General features: G+C 36.8%; 1 protein-coding gene across 4 annotated transcripts in view; it reads left to right on the top strand.

Moving 5' to 3' along the window:
* The window catches only part of LIMA1 (LIM domain and actin binding 1), a 63,455-nt gene extending 44,381 nt beyond the window's left edge, over window positions 1-19,074 (top strand). For all 4 annotated transcript variants that reach the window (XM_039362262.1, XM_039362261.1, XM_039362260.1 and 1 more), the window contains exons 7-11: window positions 1,700-1,807; window positions 6,308-6,356; window positions 9,464-9,579; window positions 14,661-14,794; window positions 16,613-19,074. In XM_039362262.1, coding sequence (XP_039218196.1) covers window positions 1,700-1,807; window positions 6,308-6,356; window positions 9,464-9,579; window positions 14,661-14,794; window positions 16,613-17,606 — 1,401 coding nt within the window. In that variant the 3' untranslated portion in view covers window positions 17,607-19,074. The remainder of the gene's footprint in view (window positions 1-1,699; window positions 1,808-6,307; window positions 6,357-9,463; window positions 9,580-14,660; window positions 14,795-16,612) is intronic.
* Window positions 19,075-20,731: the final 1,657 nt, after the last annotated feature.

Below are 20,731 nucleotides of genomic sequence, written 5' to 3'. Positions count from 1 at the left end.
TTGACGAGGCAGGCAGGAAATGGCAAGGAAAAGATATCTCCTCCTGCAAATTTGCATGGTTTAATGATTGTGTATATGCATGCATTGCAGAGGGAGAAGTAGATTCCTGCCTGCAAATAGAGCTTTGATAAAAACAACAACAACAATAGCTTTTCTTTTTCCAGTGCAAAAGTCATCACTCCTGCGTATTCCAGGAGTGAAATCACAAACCATATTCATTGTAATTTCTTTTTCCCCAAATACAGCTAGCTTTCTAACAAAAGAAAAAAAATATTTTAGTATTGGTAGAGGTACCAGTTTGAAACCCTTGTTCTTGTTAACATAAGAAAAAATAATTCTTCTCAACCCTGTGAAGTTTTTATAAGGATTTTGACATCTTTGAACTTTTAAAATTCCTTACAATGGAGTATTTCCCACAGTAAGAGCTTGGCACTATTACTTTCCCTGTAGCGATGCTTTGGCATTTAGAAATAATTTAATTTTAGTGAATTATGTTTCTCCCAGTAATAATTTTTCCAATTGTTCTCACAGCTACAATTCTCCTCGCTCATCCTCCTTTTAACAGGAACAAATGGGCACTTTTATCCAGTAGCATGACTTCTGTCTTACTTGTACAATTAATAGTAATTACATAATGTAAATTAATTTAAGTTAGCACCAGTGTGATACTGAAATGAATGTTATGCCCATTTTGCTGGGCAAAAAAATCCATCAGGACTATAATGGAATTATTTAAACTGAGACAGAAACTAAATTTGTAGGCGAAGGTTTATTGCCACTGAGTTGAGGCAAGTAACTGCCAAAGGAGGGCTTTTTTAAAGAGTTCTGCCTTACTGGTGAAATATTCTGTATAAGGAATATTCTGTATTCCTTGACATATGACCACAGCTGGGATCAGAATTTCTGTTACCAAGCAAGGTGGTTGTTAAGTGAGTTGTGCCCGATTTTATTATCTTGTTAAGCATATCACCACAGTTATTAATTGAATCATGCAGTTGTTAATCGAATCCAGCTTCCCCCATTGACGTGGGGATGTTGCAACCATTGTAAGTTCGAAGAAAATCGTGGTTGTAAATCACTTTTTTCAGTGCTGTTGAATGGTTACTAAACAAATGGTTGTAACAGGACTACATATCAATGCTTCTGTTGAGAAATTCACTTGGAAATTCTTACTGATTTTTCTGAAACAGGTTTCTTTAGCTTTCAAACAAGTTTCTTTAGCATTATATAGGCGGACCTGGTCCTACTGTAAGATTTTAAGAAAGGTAGTTTGCCTTTGGTTTATTATTGATTGATTGATTGATTTTGCAGGTTTTAATTCACTATGAGATGAAGCTGTCATTTAGTTCTAGCCTTAACAATGATTTTAGGAATATAATTGAATGTTAACACAACAATACGGTAATTAAATATAGGACATATATACTGTGTCGTTTTAACCATTCAGTCGTGTCCAACACTCTAAAGTTGCCAAGAGTTGGACACAACTGAATGGTTAAAACAACAATATACTGTGTGATATAGAATAGTTAATGGGTCTGTTACTTTAATATTACATTTCTTTTATCTTTTTTGCCATATTCTTCTATGTAGAAATCTAACTGTAGACATATTAAAAAATATACTTAACCCATATTCACTTAATTGAAAGCCTATAAAGCCTTAATTTATTCAAACTCAAGTGTTTGTTTTTTTGCAGAATGAGGTTCAAACAAATGAAAATGAAGACAAAGACTACAATTATGAGCAGAAGGAGAATTTACCACCATGTTCCGACAATTTCTTTCCCCAGCCCGTTGAAGAAAAGGTAAGAGACTGCCATGGTGCTAAAAATTAAAACAACCCAGATATGGAATTCCTGTGAATGTTTAAAATGGGATTGTATGCATTTCCCAGCCAATATGCTGGCTAAGGAATTCTGGATTTTGAAGTCCATCTTAAAATCACTGAGGTTGAGAAACATTGTCTGAGACTGAGTAGAGTGGGCCTTTAATATGTATTATAGTATCCAGAATACATCTTAGTAGTTTTTTGTTTCCAAGCATAGATTAATAGAGTAATTGAACATGAAATAATGTGTAGAGTAGCAAGAGATGCCCGTAAAAAAATTCCTGTGCAGAACCTATATCCTTATTTCCTGAAAGCTATCAGCACATTTTTATTCCTTACACGGAGCTTTTTCTCTGCCTTCTCAGGCAAACTGACCTTAATCCTATCCTAGTAAGCTCTTGGTTTGTTGGAAGTTGCTTCCCCAATAGAAGGTTCACTCCTTTTGAAGCAAACACCATGGATTAAAGAAGTAATTTCCCTTGTTTGTTCTTTTCCTACAGCTGAATGGATGCTTTCAGTAAAAGGACTCTTCCTGCTGAGTTGAAAGAGTGAATAACTTATGATTTTATAGGCTTTATTTGTGGCTTTCCCTTATGCCCGATTAAGCACTTGCTTGATACGCATGAGAACCTCATGCAGGAAATGTGGAAATGAGGGGTGGGGAAAGTTTTTACAACTTTCCTAAGTATAGGCAGAATGTGCACAAGAATATTTAATAAACCTACCAGCATGTTAAGTCTTCAGTTGCATGCCGAAAGCACTGCTTCATGTCACACGAGGGCTTAAAACATGAGTGTCTTCACTGAGAGTGCTCTTGAATGTGCTGTGAAATGCCTGCAATCATTTGTTTCTTCAAATACGACCCCCCCCCAAGCATAGAATGTTAGCCCAGCTTACTTGGTTTTTTGTTAATTTGCACAGTTTAACTGCTCACAGTGGGGTTTTCACTGTAAATTAGAAGGAAGCTGCAGTTAAGCTTATTATGGTGTATTAATTCCTTAATTGAGCAGTCTTAAGATGTATTTGATTTAACAGGGTGAATACTGGGGGGGGGAGACACCTTTTTACTCTGAATGTGGCACAACTTGTTTTATGTTTGCCCTGTATTCAGGAGTGCATGTATATATGTGTATACAGACATACAAATATGTACCCTGTGTGTGTTTCTGTGTGTCTGTGTATATTGATCAGTCCTCGAAAATTCCAGATAGAACCTGTAGATAAAATGCTGAGTTCTACTTTTATTAAGTGAAGCTTGTGTTTCTTCCTGATACGGTGCAGTATTTTCAAATGAGGAATGAATAAGCATTGACATGCACATTAAAAACTGTAATGCAAATAACAAGATGTTAAAAGATAGTCACTCAGTGTTGAGGAAAACAGTGTGGGTAATTACAGGTAGTCCTGGACTTAGTATCCTAATGGAGTCTGCACATTGTGATCATAAGTCGTGATGGTTGTAAATCAGGTCACCCACATGACCAACCCAATTTTATAACCTATTTTTGTGGCCATCTTTTTACATTATGAGGCATTTTTGGCATAACCCAGAAGTAAACATTGGTTTTTGGCAAATATGTAAATCACGGTCACATGACCACAGGACATTGCAAATAGCCATAAATAAATGCAGGCTTATTGATGGGCACCCAAAATAAGTCATATGATTTGGGGGGGGGGAGCATTTGGAATTTTGGAACAGAGTCTTTAAGTAACTTTGGGGAGAGGGGCATCTATTGTAAATTCAAATGGTTGCTAAGTGTCCAGTTGTAAGTTGAAGACTACTTACATGGAGAAACAAAGGTGTAAAGCAGGGGGTCTTCAAACTTGGCCCTTTTATGACTTGTGGACTTTCCAGTGTGTCTGGCTGAGGAATTCTGGGAATTGAAGTCCATAAGTCATAAAAGGGCCAAGTTTGAAGACCCCTGGTATATAGAAAGATAGTATCACCCCAGATCTTGATTTTTGAAGACGATGTAGTACTGCATGTTCAAAAGCTAAATGGTGTGGGGGTGCATTCATTAGAATGCCGTATTGCAGGCTAATTCAGCTCACTGCAAGTAGTTCAATCCTCAACAGCTTAAGGTTGACTCAGCTTAGGAGGTTGGTAAAATGAGAAGCCAGATTGTTGGGAGCAATATGCTGACTCTGTAAACCACTTAGAGAGGGCTGTAAAGCAGGGGTCCCCAACCCCTGGACTGTGGCCCAAAACCAGGCTGCAGCCCATTCAGAACAGGGCAGCACGAGCAGCAGGCAAACGTGCGCGCCATTCCACTTGCGCTTCCGGCAGGCTCTTGCGCTCATGCACAAAGTTCCATTTGAGCAAGTGCGTGCAACCGGCACTTGCGCAAATGGAGCTGTGTACTCTTATGCGCACCCCTGCCTCTTGTACAATGCCATCCCCTCTCCCCCGCCTCCCCTGCTGGACCACCAAGACTGAAAGGTTGGGGACCACTGTTATAAAGCACTATGAAGCAGTATATAAATCTCTAAGTGCTATTGCTAAATGGGCTAGGTACCCTGCCTGCTTGGACAAAGCTATGGTAAGTTTTAGTTTTCTTCATGGCCAATGTTTAAGTCAAAGAACATTTTTAATGTAGCAGGAAAGCCCTGCTGCACTGAAACCCTGGGAGAGGTTTGTTAGCAAGACAAACAACAACAACAATAATAATAAAAGGTTGGAAGGAACCTTGGAGGTCATCTACTCAGGCAGAAAACCCTATACCATTTCAGACAAATGGCTGTCCAATCTCTTCTTAAAAACTTCCAGTGTTGGAGCATTCACTGCTTCTGGAGGCAGGTTGTTCCACTGGTTAATTATTCTAACTGTCAGGAAGTTTCTCCTTAGTTCTAGTTTGCTTCTCTCCTTGATTAGTTTCCATCTGTTGCTTCTTGTCCTGCCTTCAGGTGCTTTGGAAAACAGCTTGACTCCCTCTTCTTTGTGGCAGCCCCTGAGATATTGGAACGCTGCTATCATGTCCCCCCTCGTCCTTCTCTTCATTAAACTAGACTTACCCAATTCCAGCAACCGTTAACTTAGCTAACTTGATTTAAAATACTAACATAATTGAGGCCATTGTATGTCATTTTTTTCTAGAACGGAGATTACATAACCAAGGGAAGGGCTGTATCTCTCTGAAATATCTATATATTGTGCAGCTCTCCTGTTATCCTTGGACCTGGTGTTTCAAGACCAACATAGCCAATAGCTGTTGGTACTAAGCTCTGTTGAATTAATCAGACCCCCTCCTTGCAAAGCATTCTCAGTGGTTGAAATTATATCCATATCAACTTTTTCAAATAAGGTGTGAGAACTGTTTAAGCCACTGCTATTTAGTGGCTTAATAGCCAAGTACACTACTAAAGAGACAGCCTGACATAGCAGATTACACCTTGGTCTTTGTTCAGGGCTTCATTTCAAGCCCAAGCTTCCTGCATCAAGCTGATAAGTAGGATTGCTAGCTTTGGAATAGGTACCATGTATAGTGAATATCTCAGATTTATTGCATCTGGGAGTGAAATCTCTTGTCTGGCCTTTGAAGCTAAACAAAGCCGATCCTAGCTGGTGCTTGCCATATTAAGATGATAGGCTAGCCTGGGAAGTTGGAAAAAAAAATCAGAAGATTCCAGCGGCAAATTGTTTCCATACTAAAAAAATTAAACACGGATGCATTTGTAAAAATGAAATTGAATTTTACTCAAAGAAAATTAGTCTTATAGTACCTGCGCTGAACTTACTTCATTTTGAAATGTTCATTAATTACATAGAATCTGATTTGGTCAAACAGTGTGCAAGCACTTGAGCTGCAAAATCATGGTAGTGGAAGCTTTAAATTTAAGCATATATATTTGATAGACAGACAAACAGATCTTGGAGCTAGAGGATTGGACTTGTTAGTCAAATGCAAGTAACTACAAATAGAATCTAAAACTCTACAGTTCTGTAGTTGTTCCCAGTCTGCAATTCAAGGCCTCAAGGATATTGTTTTTCTCTAGTACTGGTGCCAAAGTTTTTTTAAAAAAACTTTGGGAATTATCAAATGTAAGAGGCTTTGGCTTGTCACCCAAATCTTATAAGATGTCAGGTTGTGATTTGCTGATCTTACGCGGTTCTTTCTAAAAATTAAATGTTACCTTAAAATATAAATTAAAGTATTACTAAATGTTGAGTTCTGTGGACACCCTCTGGGAGAGTTCTGTTTTTCACATTGCCATTTGCTAGCTTGTATCCTCAGAAACTTCCAGGCATGGTATAAGGGTTTATGTAATCCACAATAGTAGGGACTGCTTGTTTATGACATTTTAAGATTTGATGTAGCAGTATTGCTTTGTTTTTGCACTGAATCACAATCTGCTTTGTGTTTTTCCCAACAACTTGGACTGCTTTGCTGCTTTTATGCTTACCACATGAGGTAGATTCTAGTTCTCTGGATAACTCCATAAGAAAAGATGGTTCCTATACATTTTTCTCCTACAGATTTCAATAAGTGATGGTTTGAATTCCAATCCCTGTGAAGATGGCACTGGTGAGTTCTTAATCTCTCTTTTATCCCCAAACACACAAAATAAATAATTAACAGGTGTTCCTCTCTGTTAGGTTTTGTTTTAATAGTTTTATTAAGGTTTACAAATACAAAGATAAAAAGACAAATGGAAATTAAGAAAAATATAAAAAGAAAAGATGAAAAGTTGAAAAAAAAAGCAAAAGAAAACAGAAACAAAAAATTATAAGAGATGACTCCCTCCTTCCTCCAGACAAATATAAGCAATTAAATTAATGCCTTCTCTAGTATTTCAATTTTTTAAAAACCCTCTTCTTCCTATGTCTCATCCCTTATCAATAATCAAATTACATAAATTACACATCCTGATCAATAAGAGTCTGTTAAGAATTATCAAAAATATTAAGATATGTATTCTGGGAATTGAAGTCCACAAGTCTTAAAGTTGCCAAGTTTGAAGACCTTTGATCTAGATTCTAAACCGTAGTTTGGCAAGCAGATGAAACAAAAATTAAATGAATTTAAATATATGTACATGTGCTGTTTTAAGGCCAACTATAGATTTGTTGTTGTTAATTGCAAAGTTGTGTCCGACCCATCGCGATCCCATGGACAATGTTCCTCCAGGTCTTCCTGTCCTCTACCATCTTCAACTATAGATTAATTACAGTTTTATATGAACTGTGTGTAGGTAAAACTTTTTTATACTAAGAGTAGGAGAAAGGAACTATTTTAGGACAGTAGCATAGGGAGAAAGAAGGCTTAGTCCTTTTTATTTTTTTATTCCCTTTATGCTTCAGTTAGCAGAAAATAAACTCCTTTCTGTCTTAATCAGAGGGGAAAGCCAAAGATTAAAACCTAGTATTTAAAACAGATCTGTCCTGTCAATTATTATTTTACTTTAAAGAATGCCCCCTCCCCAAAAAAACCCTTTATCTAAAATTGTACACAACACTTTTTAGCATTACAGGTAGTTCTCGATTTACACCACTTCATTTAGTAACCTTTCGAAGTCACAAAGTCACTGAGAAAAAGTGATTTATGACCGTTTTTCACACTTAGGACACTTGCAACATCCCCATGGTCATGTGATCAAAATTTGTATGCTTATTTATATTGAAAAGCCAATTTTCTTGAAAAGCCAAACTTTTTTTCCCTTTTTATTATTATTATTATTTTCTTTTCCTCTTTTTTCTTTTTCTTTTTATATATATATATATATATTACCTTTAATTATTTTATAACTTGTTTAAGTAATGTATTTAGATTTGTTTATAGTTTTATAACTTATATTGAAAAGTTAATTTTCTTTTCATATTTTTTATGTATTTCTTTTTTTTCTTCTTCTTTTCTGGTATTTATGTTTTTCTTTTTTTTACATATATATTGTTGTTAATTATTTAGTAATTTGTTTAAGTAATGTATCTAGATTTATTTATATTTTATATTTTTCTTAAGATTTTTTGAAGAAATTCTAATTAAGCCTATATCCAGCTCTGGGATAGTCGGGGGAGGAAAGGGGAGGGATGGGGAGGGATGGGGAAAACTGTTTTGTTTTTGTATTGTAAAATCTTATAAATTTTCAATTAAAAAAAAAAAAATTTGTATGCTTGGCAACTGTCTCATACTTAGGACAGTTGAAGTGTCCCAGGGATCATGTAATCACCTTTTGACACTTTCTGACAAGCAAAGTCAATGTGGAAGCCAATTCACTTAACAACCATGTTACTAACTTAACAACTGCAGTGATTCACTTAACAACTATGGCAAGAAAGGTCGTAAAATGGGGCAAACCTCACTTAACAATTGTCTCACTTAGCAACAGAAATTTTGGGCTCAGTTGTGGTTGTGAGTCGAGGACTACCTGTATATGCATCAGTGCAATGCTTTTATTGACTAAATTATATGCAATTAATGAAAGAAATTTTGGCTAATCAATGGCAAATAGCTTTAGCTGCTAGAACTTATGTGACTGAATCTAATCAAATGAAGTACAGAAATGGTTCTTCATATTGTTTCCCAAAGAAACATTGAAGTACAAAATAATAGAATATGTTAACAATATCAAAATAAATCATTGATCTCAGAGGCTAAAAAAAATATGTTTTAACTTACTCCAATTACAATATATAATTTATTGGAATTATCTGTTAAAGAATTTTGCTTAATCTTAGGAAAATATACGACAGCTTTAAAAAGTTCAGACAGGTGATAAGTAGACTACCTTCAATGCTCCAAAGCATAAAAGCATCTTGTTATTATTTTCGATATATTGTTTCTAATGTTTCTGAATATCAGTTGTAGCTCTAGGGAAATCAAATGCCAAGAGCCATTAATCCTTGAAAAATGATTCTTCTGCAATTTTGCTATTGGATCTATAGTCCTTTATTTAATATCTGGATAATATCTTTTGTTGGTTTTCAGGTTGCATCATGCCTCTATGTTTTTTGTTTTTGTTTTGCTGCTTTTCAATTTACTCTCCTCAGAAAAGTACTTAGCAGTTTATTTTATGTAGTAGGGAAATATTGTTGGGTCAAACCAATAACTCACCAGTCATTTAAAACCTAAGCTCTGAATGACCTAATTAGCTTCATTTATGGTAAAAACATTGCATCTTGCATCTTGCAAAACACAATGTTTTTGTGCATTGAATTTAATAAGTTAATTTTATTTAAACTAGGATTTGTCTGTGGGTGCTTCAACATAGGCTCTTTGCACCACTGCAAAACCAGACCATAACCCAGCTGCAGTATATCCAGTATCGCATAGAAATATTATTTATTTTTGCTTTGCAAAAATTATGGGTAGCCATTTTTCCTCTCGCCAGAGATTCTTACCTCACTGGATCCCAGGTGTCATATAATGTTCTGTTCGTAAGTCCTTGAAATGGAATGTTGACTAATAGCTTCAAAGATCTCCCTTCATAGCAAGCATTCAGATTTTTTTGCACTGGGGGTGGGGGCCATATGATCAGACAGATGCCCATCACTTTTCAATTGCAGCAGTGTTGATTGCTTGGCTGACTTCAAAATGATTTGATGGAACTGGGGAGTGGAAATGGGACTGTTTGGAAGAGCTTTGTGTTCATGAGTTTTGAGGAAAAGAACCTAATATGATTCCTTTTGTTTTAGCTGGGTGTAGCTTCCAGAAAGATATTGAAATTGAAAGACCTGTCTATGCCAAACAGCAAAGTCCTATTTCTAGAGCATCTACTCAGTCTGAGAGCTCTCCTCCCAAAGCAATGAAGGTACAATGGAGACTTTTTTTCATTATTAGCAATGGGCAATATAGGAAAAAAATCTATAATGTAAATTAGTTGGTGAGAATTGTACATTATTGCCTGTGTTTCCTTTTGTAGTCATGCTGCTTTTTGAATTCCAAGCTTTATTAAGTTACCTTTCTGCACATTTTAGGCCATGAAAGTATATTACATTGTAGTTCTGTGAATTTGTAAAAATATATTTACTTATTCCTTTGTTAGATTTATGTCTTGCCTTTTTTCCGATTAACACAGTTTTTCCTCTAACAGTTCTGGGATATAGATTGAGTTGAGAAAAGGTGAGTGACTTAAAATCACCAAGTGGTTATCTCTAACCCTATTCCGCTGGCTTTTGGGATTTCTCAACAAAAGTTATTTTTAAAAATTGTATCATTGGTATAGTGGTTTCTATATAACACAATTTGATTTTTATTCAACATACAGAATAATGCATTCAAAAATAAGCAACACAAATACATTGATATACAAATGAACAATGACATGATTGCATGTACATATGTGCACAAATAAAAAATACATATATAGGCCTAGAAAGACCTAGTTTTTTAGAAACTCGTTTCAGGACTGGCATATTGGTATAATTCTACTTTGGAGTCCCTAAGCTTGTTCCGTTTCTGTACTTAACAAACCTGTACTTCCAATATCTCAGGGGTTGCCACAGAGAGGAAGGAGTCAAGCTATTCTCCAAAGCACTTGAGGGCAGGATAAGAATCAATGGATGGAAACTAATCAAGGAGAGAAGCAACCTAGAACTAAGAAGAAATTTCCTGACAGTTAGAACAATTAACATGGGACAACCTGCTTCCAGAAGTTATGAATGCTCCAACATTGGAAGTTTTTAAGAAGAGACTGAACAGCCATTGGTCTAAAATGGTATAGGGTTTCCTGCCTGAGCAGAGGTTGGAATAGAAGATCTCCAAGGTCCTTTCCAACTATTCTATTCTATTCTATTCTATTCTATTCTATTCTATTCTATTCTATTCTATTCTATTCTATTCTATTCTATTCTATTCTATTCTATTCTATTCTACAAATACAAAATGCTTTAAACTTTCTTTAGCCATGAGGAAGTCCAGTTGCTCACATATCATAATGTCTACTGTGTTATTGGTGACATTTCTGAAATAATGAAGACAAGTGTCAATCTATATTTTCCTCTACATTTTAATTACAATAGACTACATTATATTCTCAGCTGAGTCTGTTAAAGGGGTAGAAAGGTTACTCCATGGTATGGTTTTTGAGTCAGAGAAATGTTTATGGAACCCAGAACATTTGACATTTGATTTCTGTTCTACCACTAATTTGAGGGAGGGGAGTCAGATTTTTGACTGAAATAGGAAATTGTGCAGTATTGGTAATGATTTCACTGATGTGTCCATGTAGTTTTTCTTGAACAGTTCTGCATGAAATATGTTATAGTATATACCAGTGGTTCTCAACCTTTTTAATGCCGCGACCCCCAACTGGTCGTAAGTCGAGGACTACTCAACCGGTCGTAAGTCGAGGACTACTCAACTGGTGCAGCATCGTTTGCAGAATGGGACTTTTGGCGGGCTCAGCAGGGCAGAGACAGCCTGGACAATTCCTATTGGCTTTTGAACGCCAATAGAATTAGACTCTATTCAAGAGAGTCTATTCTATTGGCTTTCAAAAGCCAATAGAATAAAAGGGAGTAGCACAGCTAAGGAAAAGGGGGGGGGGAAATGGCGGACTGCGTTGTTTGGCGACCCCCGTGAAATGGTCGTTCGACCCCAAATGGGGTCCCGACTCACAGGTTGAGAACCACTGGTATATACACTGTTACTCTTTGTTTTGAATTTTTTTGCCTGTTCATAAAGGAATTACTTATCAGCTAAGTCTACTTTAATAGCTTTATAATAAAATAGTTTTCACTGGAGGAACACTTAGTATACTTTCCAGTCATCCATATAAGTTTATAAATAGTCATTTGTCTTTTTCAGCTTCTGTTTCCTGCTCCTGGTTTCTAATCTCTAGTCCTGTCTTCTGCTTCCCTTTTAACGTGAGCTCATCTTTCAGCTTTCCTGAGTCCTCTCCTCTTTTTATTAACTGGACTTCACGGTTCTACTGTAGTTGCTCTTCATAACATGCTTGAAAAGGAATATACTTCTGCACACCCCAAAAGTTTCTCCCATGTAAGTTGGAAGGGGAATACACATTGCTGCAATTGATGCCATTTATTGCAAGTGCCTGTTCCCAGAGTAAACTGGAAAAGGCAGGGTTTCAATATTCAAATTTACTTCCTGGATTCTTTAGAAGGATCTACAGGCTACACTAATTAGGGGAATTCCATGACACTGTAGCTTCCCTGATCATTATAATGAAAATGTTTCATTGTGTGCAACATTTCTTTCTTTTCAAAAAACTTTTTCTATAGAATACAAAACCAGCCTTGTGCTTTTTTTGCCAACCATTTCCAAAAGCTCTGGGCAGCTAATCCATGTGTAAAGCAACGTCAGGTGTTTAAACTAAATGAAATCTTAACCTGCTTTAGGTACAATATTATTAATTATCAACATTGCTTGAATAATGTATCTAGCAGTACATCTCTTTCCTCCAGCTGTGTCCTAGCTATTTGTTTAATTTGTGCCACCAGTCTGTTTTTACTTTTATATAGACAACACATTCTTATAACAATTATAAGGTACATAAAGAGTTTTGATGCATTAGATTACATTCATAATTTCTGCCTTTTGAAACGATAATTCCAAAAGTATGAAATTATTTCAGTAGATAGTTTACTATAAGAATCAATTGTTTGGCAATAGATTTTGAAGGCAGAACATGTGATAAAAATAAGTTCACCTAATTGCTCAGGTAAATTCACTGAGGTTACAATCAGTCATAAAAAGGAAGGATGGCTATAGGTAGCCATCAACTTACAACCATTCATTTAACAACAGTTCAAAGTTACAGAGGTGCTGAACTTACAACCCGTTCTTGCACTTATGACCGTCGCAGAGCCCTGTGGTCACATGATCAAAATTCTAGCACTTGGCAACCAACATTTGCAACAGTTGAAGTATCCTTGGGTCATGTGATCATCATTTGCAAGCTTCCCAGCCAGCTTCTGACAAGCATAGTAAATGGGAGAAGTTGGTTTGCTTAACAACTGCATGATTTACCTAACCACAGTGATTTACTTAACAATTGTGACCCAAAAAGCCACAAAACTGCATGTCTTACTTGACAACTGTCTTGCATAGTAATGAAAGTTCTGATCCCAATTGTGGTTGTACGAGGTCAGTTCGGAAATAAACCTCCATTTGGTTATCAATGACAGACACTCGCAGATATAGAACTTTTATTATACATTATAGCATTATCGTCAACCAACACCACACCGAAAGTCAGCATGCTCTGACACTTGTTAGGGATGGCTCGTCTGAGTTTTCATAATATTTCACAGTAGAATTCTGAAGTGATGGTCGAACCACGCTCCATGAACTTCACTAGCAGTACTCCTTTGGCACCTTCACATTTGGTGGGATTTTCTATGGCATCACTTCCGGTATGGTGCTGGTTCACGATAATGCTCGCCCGCACATCACTAGACCCACCCAAGAACTTTTGAAGCAGTTCTGTTGGGATGTTTTTGATCACTCTCCCTACAGCCCAGATTTGGCGCCGAGCGACTACTACTAAGGAATTTCAAACCTTGTAAGACGTTATGACAACTGCTTCAATTTGAATGGGGATTATGTCAAAAAGTAATGTAATGATGTAGTTTTCTAATGTGTTAATTAAAAGTTCTGTATGTGCGAGCATCTGTTATTGATAACCAAACGGAGGTTTATTTCTGAATTGCCCTCATATAAGTTGAAGACTACCTGTATTATGGCTGCCATTGTGAGTTTTTGACCATAGCCTGTAGATACCCTTAAGCTTCCCTAATTCCTTGTGCTTCTTCAATTTTGTGTATACTTTCTCATGCATTTTCTGCTCGGGTGAAGGCAGAGTCCCAGGCTTGAACACCGGAAAAGAGAGAAGAGGAAAAATCTCACATGCTTCAACCATAAGCCAGCTCTGAGTGGTGCTGACTAACTAGTTCTAGCATGCTTTTTAGCAGATCTATTCTGAGCATTAGTTTGCCACCTTGAATAAAAACAAAATGTGAGTTTCTGTGTGGCATTTAAACAGGGAGTAGCCTCGATAATGCTCAGGATGATGGTGTTTTGGTGGTGCTAACATTTTAAGAATTTGGTTAGAGCAGTGGTTCTCAACCTTTTTAATGCCGCGACCCCCAACCAGTCGTAAGTCAAGGACTACTCAACGGGTCGTAAGTCGAGGGCTACTCAACTGGTACAGCACCGTTTGCAGAATGGGACTTTTGGCGGGCTCAGCAGGGCAGAGACAGCCTGGACAATTCCTATTGGCTTTTGAAAGCCAATAGAATTAGACTATTAAAGAGAGTCTATTCTATTGGCTTTCAAAAGCCAATAGAATAAAAGGGAGTAGCACAGCTAAGGAAAAGGGGAAAAAAATGGCGGACTGCGTTGTTTGACGTCCCCCATGAAATGGTCGTTCGACCCCAAATGGGGTTCCGACCCACAGGTTGAGAACCACTGGGTTAGAGCCTTTAAATCTGTCTTCATCATTTTAGACTCTTGAGTGCCTTTGCTGCTTTTGCTCTTGGTCTCCCTCTTACGTTACCTCTCTTTTGAATCTGCTGTCCCTCTAGAGATGCTGAAGAAGATGATACAATTGTAACATTAAATTGGCAGATATCCAGAATTTTATCCATTCCATCTGGTTGTTTGATAAATTTTGGAGACCTTTGGAAATAGCAACAAAAGATAGACTGCTAAATTATTTTGGGATTTTGCAAATGTTTTCAAGAATGGCAACCCTTCTAATGTGATGGGATCTGGGACTAGGTACACATAGGAGAGAATGTTCTTTTTAAATTAAACAATTTAATATGTATTAACTTTAGAGGAAGGTTCTGTAGAGGCTCAGGACTCTTGAATGAAAAATATCAAAAGCTTGTTCATATTTACACCATTCGTTCACTTTTCTTTCAACAGAAGTTTCAGGTGCCAGCAAAAGAAATATGTATTACTTGCAAGAAGACTGTATATCCAATGGAGCGCCTCTTTGCAAACCAGCAAATCTATCATATTAGCTGTTTCCGTTGTTCTTACTGCAACAGCAAACTCACGTAAGCCTCAGACAAATAAAAGTAATTTACTATAAATGTAATGTTCTAATGTGCTTTAATGTAGAGAAATGTTTTTAGTATAGTAGAGCTACACCAAAATGTGAACCGAGTATAGTGGATGGTCATGAGAAGTTTAAGAGCTATAATAATTTGGGGGCAATTATACATGCTTACGAAATTAAAAGATGCTTGCTCCTGGGGAGGAAAGCTATGGCAAATCTAGACAGCATCCTAAAAAGCAGAGACATCACCCTGCCAACAAAACTGCGTATAGTCCTGGCCATGGTTTTCCCAGTTGCAATGTATGGCTGTGAAAGTTGGACCATAAGAAAGGCTGAGCGCCGAAGAATTGAGGCCTTTGAACTATGGTGCTGGAGAAGACTCCTGCGAGTCCCTTGGACTGCAAGGCGTTCAAACCGGTCAGTCCTAGAAGAGATCAACCCCGACTGCTCTTTAGAAGGCCAGATCCTGAAGTTGAAACTCAAATACTTTGGCCACCTAATGAGAAGGAAGGACTCACTGGAGAAGGGCCTAATGCTGGGAAAGATTGAGGGCAATAGAAGAAGGGGACGACAGAGAATGAGATGGCTGGATGGAGTCACTGAAGCAGTAGGTGTGAACTTAAATGGACTCCAGAAGATGGTAGAGGACAGGAAGACCTGGAGGAACATTGTCCATGGGGTCGCGATGGGTCGGACACGACTTCGCAATTAACAACAACAATACATGCTTACAATGAATAATCATAGATAATAAAGCTATTGTGGGATCTCTAATTGAGGTAGTAAAAAGAAAATTATAATTCATAAGATCATATAAGCTTAAAAATTAACAACTTTAGAGATGGAAAAGGCTACTAATCTATTTTTTTTTCCAAAAATATTATCAGATAACTATCGTCGCTAATGGGAATTGCTGGGATTACCATTGCTAAGCAATGTAATCTTATGATATTGCAACCATATTCCTTAACAATAGAAATTCTAGTCTCAATTACCATCATTAAGCAAGAATTATCTATATTTCAAATCCATTTTTAAGATATTTAAAATTTAATAGCTGGAACAGTGAAGGGTTGGACAATGAGTAAAGGGCATGGTTAGAGCTAATTGGTTAAAAAGAGCTGGCCATTGCATGAGGGAATCTGAGCTGTGATTGGTTCCTGTGAGAGCAAAGGGGGAGTTTCCTTTTTTCCCACCTTTTTCCGCTGTATGCTGTGTGTGCTCTCTGTGTTTTACCTCATGATGTTCCTGCTGTGTTGATTTATCTGACCATGTTCCTGTTTGTCTATCTTATTTACTGTAAATATACTGGTTCGTGTAAGCTTCTCTGACTCCATGTGGACACTGGCTGCGCAATTCCCTGACAATTTTCTAGTCAAAATCCACATGTCCAGTTAAGTTTTAAAGCTAAAAAAGTGATTTGACCTGAAATGAATTGTTGTATAGTGTTCATTATTACAGTTTCCATCTGCAGATTGGATACAACAGTTTTCTCTTTATATATGGCCCTTTATAATAAGTACAACAGCAGGTGTTCCTTTTAGTAACCATGATTTTTTTTAAAACTATGACTATTTTTTATATCTGAAAAATTTTCCCTTTTAAAGTTGCTATATAAGGAAGGTGATTCTAAACAGAACAACTAGTATAACTAGATTGCTATAATATTTAATAGTAGATGCATGTAACTGCCCAATCTCATATGTTAGCTTATGGAGTCAGTGATAAAACATGTGACTTTTTTTTATTTTGAAGGCATGTTAAGCTTCTTCAATTCTGTGAGTTACTAATGGGCATTTTTACTTTATTTATACAGACTTGGAACATATGCTTCTCTTCAAGGACATGTTTACTGCAAGCCTCACTTTAACCAGCTCTTTAAGTCCAAAGGTAATTATGATGAAGGTTTTGGACTTAAGCCTCACAAAGAACCATTGGCAAGCAAAACTGAGAATGATGACTACATTGGAAATGCCGTGGAAGCCCCTCATAGTCCAGGAGTAGAAGATGCCCCACTTGCAAAAGTTGGGGTTTTAGCTGCCAGCATGGAAGCAAAAGCTTCTGGAATACCTGAGAAGGAGGAAAAAACTACAGAGACAAAAAAGTTGAAGATTTCCTGGCCACCTCCTCCTGAACAAGGCAGTCAAGGGAGTGTCTTGGAAGAAGGCATTAAAGTATTCAAACCAAAGTGGCCCCCAGAGGATGAGGTCCATAAACCAGATCCTCAGGAAGAAGTGGACCAAGATCTTAAGAAGTTACGCAGAACATCATCATTAAAAGAAAGAAGTCGAGCATTTACGGTAGCTGCCTCATTTAGAACAGTATCTGTGAGGAACTATCGGATGGAAAACTCATCTCCTCCCAAGCAAGAAATAAGTACAGCACAGCAAAATGACGAGTTTGTGAAGGAAATGGCAGTCAAGAACAAACCAAAGGAAGAAAGCAGTACACTTGAGTATTTTGGTACCACAAATACTGCTGAGAAGGATAAAGAACTAGATCAAGAAAAGGAAGAAGCACAAAATGAAGAGTTCCTATTTAAGAATGGGCAGAACAATGATGAGCCAGAGGAGGAGGAAGAAGAAGGTGGTACAGGACACCCAGCATCTCTTCAGAAAGAGCCAATGATTTATATCCCTCCAGAATATTCATCCTTGATTCTCTCAAGTGAAAAAGAATTCTCCACTAGTCCAAATTATAGATCCAAAGATGTAGGGCTTTTTGAAGGAGAAGACCAAGAAGGTTTAACTGTGGAAGAACAGATCAAGAAGAACAGATACTATGATGAAGAAGATGATGATGATGAATAGATTTTATTCTCTTCTTTTTTTCTTTAAATAGAGGGTGCAGAGCCTTAAGTTGGAGTTTTAACGTTTTGTTCTTTCCTAAAGCAGGTATCTTTATGAAAGTGACTTTGTGTTGCTAATTAGTGTGAAAATCACATAACACTTCAGATCTATTTTATAGGAATATTATTTTGGAAACTTGCAAGAATGTTACCAATTTTGTGATGAAGTTTAAATGCTTAAAATTGTAGAGATAGCTGCTGCCCCAATGGAGTGAAAATGTGTTTCACATTCCATTCTGTAACTTGATCACTTAAAAGGCATTGTATTCTCTTATACTTACACAGTTTCAGCCATTTCACAGTTGAACGAAAGAGATAGGGCTTTGATATACTTAATTATGATATTATCACTACTAACAATACTATTGCAGAGCTTCCAGATCAGTTTCCAAGGGATGGGGACTACTTTAAAAGAGACTGCACTTTAATGTATATATAAAAACATAGTAATACTTTTTTAAAATGGTGGTAACACTGTTTTCAAGAGAGGCATTGTTCAGTACCTTACAGTATATGATACGCAGTCTGCAATTTGATAGAAGAGGAAGGCTGACTTCGCTTAAAGAGGATTAGAAGAGAATCTTTCCGCTTTGCCTTTTATTTTATTTTATTTTATTTTGTCCATACAACTCTGGTTGTAAATTGGCACCCAGGTGCCTATGAGTCAATTGGCTTTCTCCAAGCTGGGCTTAGGGGCATCTTTATTCCCAAGAATCAACTACAGGATGGCAAAACTTCTGTCTTTCAGATATTATATTTACCTTCTATATTTGTTGTCCTGAATAACATTTTTCCTCTTGAAAACATGATTTTCTTTTTTGACAAGCAATCAGAGTTCTCTATGAACCAAACTGCCAGATTTGAGTCAGTGTGAAAAAAGTTGCAAGAAAAAGAATCTATACAATGATAAACTTTTTTTTTTTTTGAGACTGATAACCTTATGCGTTTAGAGTTTTTCAACTTGGCTGCATGTGTTATATAAAACATAGTATTTTGAATTGGTTAAAAACTTTGTTGCAATAATTTTAATAGGGTTATGCAGCTCTTTGGATTCAATTCCAAAATGGAACTTGAAAGTCTATGGAGCATAAAACAATATACTCAGGAAGCTTTTTAAAGCATCCGTGTCTTTTTCCAGATCAGATGGCAATTGCACAGGGCAGATGAGCAATCCTGGGAAAAGATGTAGCTACTTTAAAAAGTTGCAGACCAATGCTTGGTTCACACATTTTCCTGTTCAGAAGCACCTTTTGGGAACTGGATCTGATGCATTGTATAGCTGTTATTTTTAATCCGTATTATTTGTTTACTTAAATTTTAGCTATAATTTTACAATTGTGAAATATCTTGCTTTTCTTACCAATATTGTATAGTTTGAAATATTTTTACTTAATAAATGCTCTGTCATTTTTTTTGTGAGAAGCTTTTAATCCAGACTCTTTTTTATAGAATCTTATTTTTCACCAGGAGGTGGCACTGTTTGGCTTGTTGTATGGTAACTGTTTTCTTAAACTTTTATTTTAAATAGGTCTTGAACTAGCACCTATGGGAATGTTATTAGGTATTTAGTAATTTATTTATTTTTTAGAAAAAATTGCAAAGGGTTTAACTTCCATCATGCATGACAAATAGAAAACAATGAAAGATCAGTTTAAACATACTTGAAAGCCCTTGGTTAAAAGTATACAAGTTTAGCTGATTGTAATGTATTTTATGAACTCAAGGGTTTTTGATGATATGTAACTAGAAAATAAATGTAAGTAGAGATTTGGGAACTATAATACTGGTAAATAGCTCAGTTTTGACATTTAATATACCATTAATGCCATCATAAACATGCTTGCTTACCTTTATCTAATCTTTGGCTTAAGCTAACAAGCTGTGATATGGCTTCTTTTTTTATCATTCCAGCTGTGTACAGTACAGTAGATACAGAGACCATTTTGGGTCAGAAGTCAGACTCTAACCTCTTATAGAGGATTTCTTCCTAGTCCCGCCAAATTACTCTGGGAATGCAGTATAAATTCTTAAGCTTTTGTCACACCACTCTAAAAATATCCTGATAAAGCTATTTAGCATTTGTAAGTCTCTTTCAGAATGCTTCAGGTATTTGATCTCCACAATCCTTCAGACAGGCAGTAATGTATTTATTAGCATAATGGAGGCCATCATCTCAACATAAGACTTCTGGCATCTCTGCATAAGATTTTGCACCAGGCAAACATTGGTTATAAACTTCTGCAGTCTTCTGAAGGTACATACATGGCTTCTGGCTCTGCACAGTTCACTTGAAACCAGAGTAAAATTCGACTTTCATTTTCCAACATTGCAGAGCTTAGTGCTTGCCCATTTTTTAAATTCACAAAAGTGCTAATGGAGTCCCAATTTCCAGGCTTGAGCCATTATTTTATTTGTAGAAGTGCAGTGTCTTGGACCATTGTCAGGAACTTCTGCTTTCCCAAAGTAGCTATCATAACAACACACAGCCATAATCAGACCAACTGGGGAATCTGCCAGTTGGTAAATAGAGGACAATAACTTTGCAGCTAAGGAACCTGTTGTCATGGATGTTGCTCAGAGACAGAAATATATCAGCAAGAACTAAAAATGGTGGGGGTATGCTAGCAAAACAGATAAAATTGAGAATGACTGCAGTTGGGCTTCCTCCAGCTTTGCAAGGCAGTTGGGAATGAAGATGGTAATGATGTCAAAGCACTCACAAAGTACCTCACCTAAAGCCACTTGTAGAATTCATGGTCTAAGTGGAGATTTCAGACCTTTCATGAACAATTCAGTCTTGAGCATTATATGGTCTTAACTCATGAAGTAATTAAGTTTTCCCAAGAACTACAGGTAGCCCTCAACTTATAACCATTCGTTTAGTGACTGAAGTTACAATGGTACTGAAAAAAAGTGACATGACTTTTTCACATGATCATTGCAGCATTCCCTTGGTCACGTGATCATAATTCAGACGTTTGGCAACTGGCATGTATTTATGACGGTTGCAGTGTCCTGGGGTCATGTGGTCACCTTTTGAGATCTTCTGAGAAGTAAAATCAATGGGGAAGCCTGATTCACTTAACA

Source organism: Crotalus tigris, unplaced genomic scaffold (assembly GCF_016545835.1).
Source record: "Crotalus tigris isolate CLP2741 ecotype Arizona unplaced genomic scaffold, ASM1654583v1 scf7180000019409.675750, whole genome shotgun sequence".
Classification (NCBI taxonomy): domain Eukaryota; kingdom Metazoa; phylum Chordata; class Lepidosauria; order Squamata; family Viperidae; genus Crotalus; species Crotalus tigris.
The sequence above is the reverse complement of the archived record's forward strand: the minus strand, read 5'-3'. Positions and strand labels throughout refer to the sequence as shown.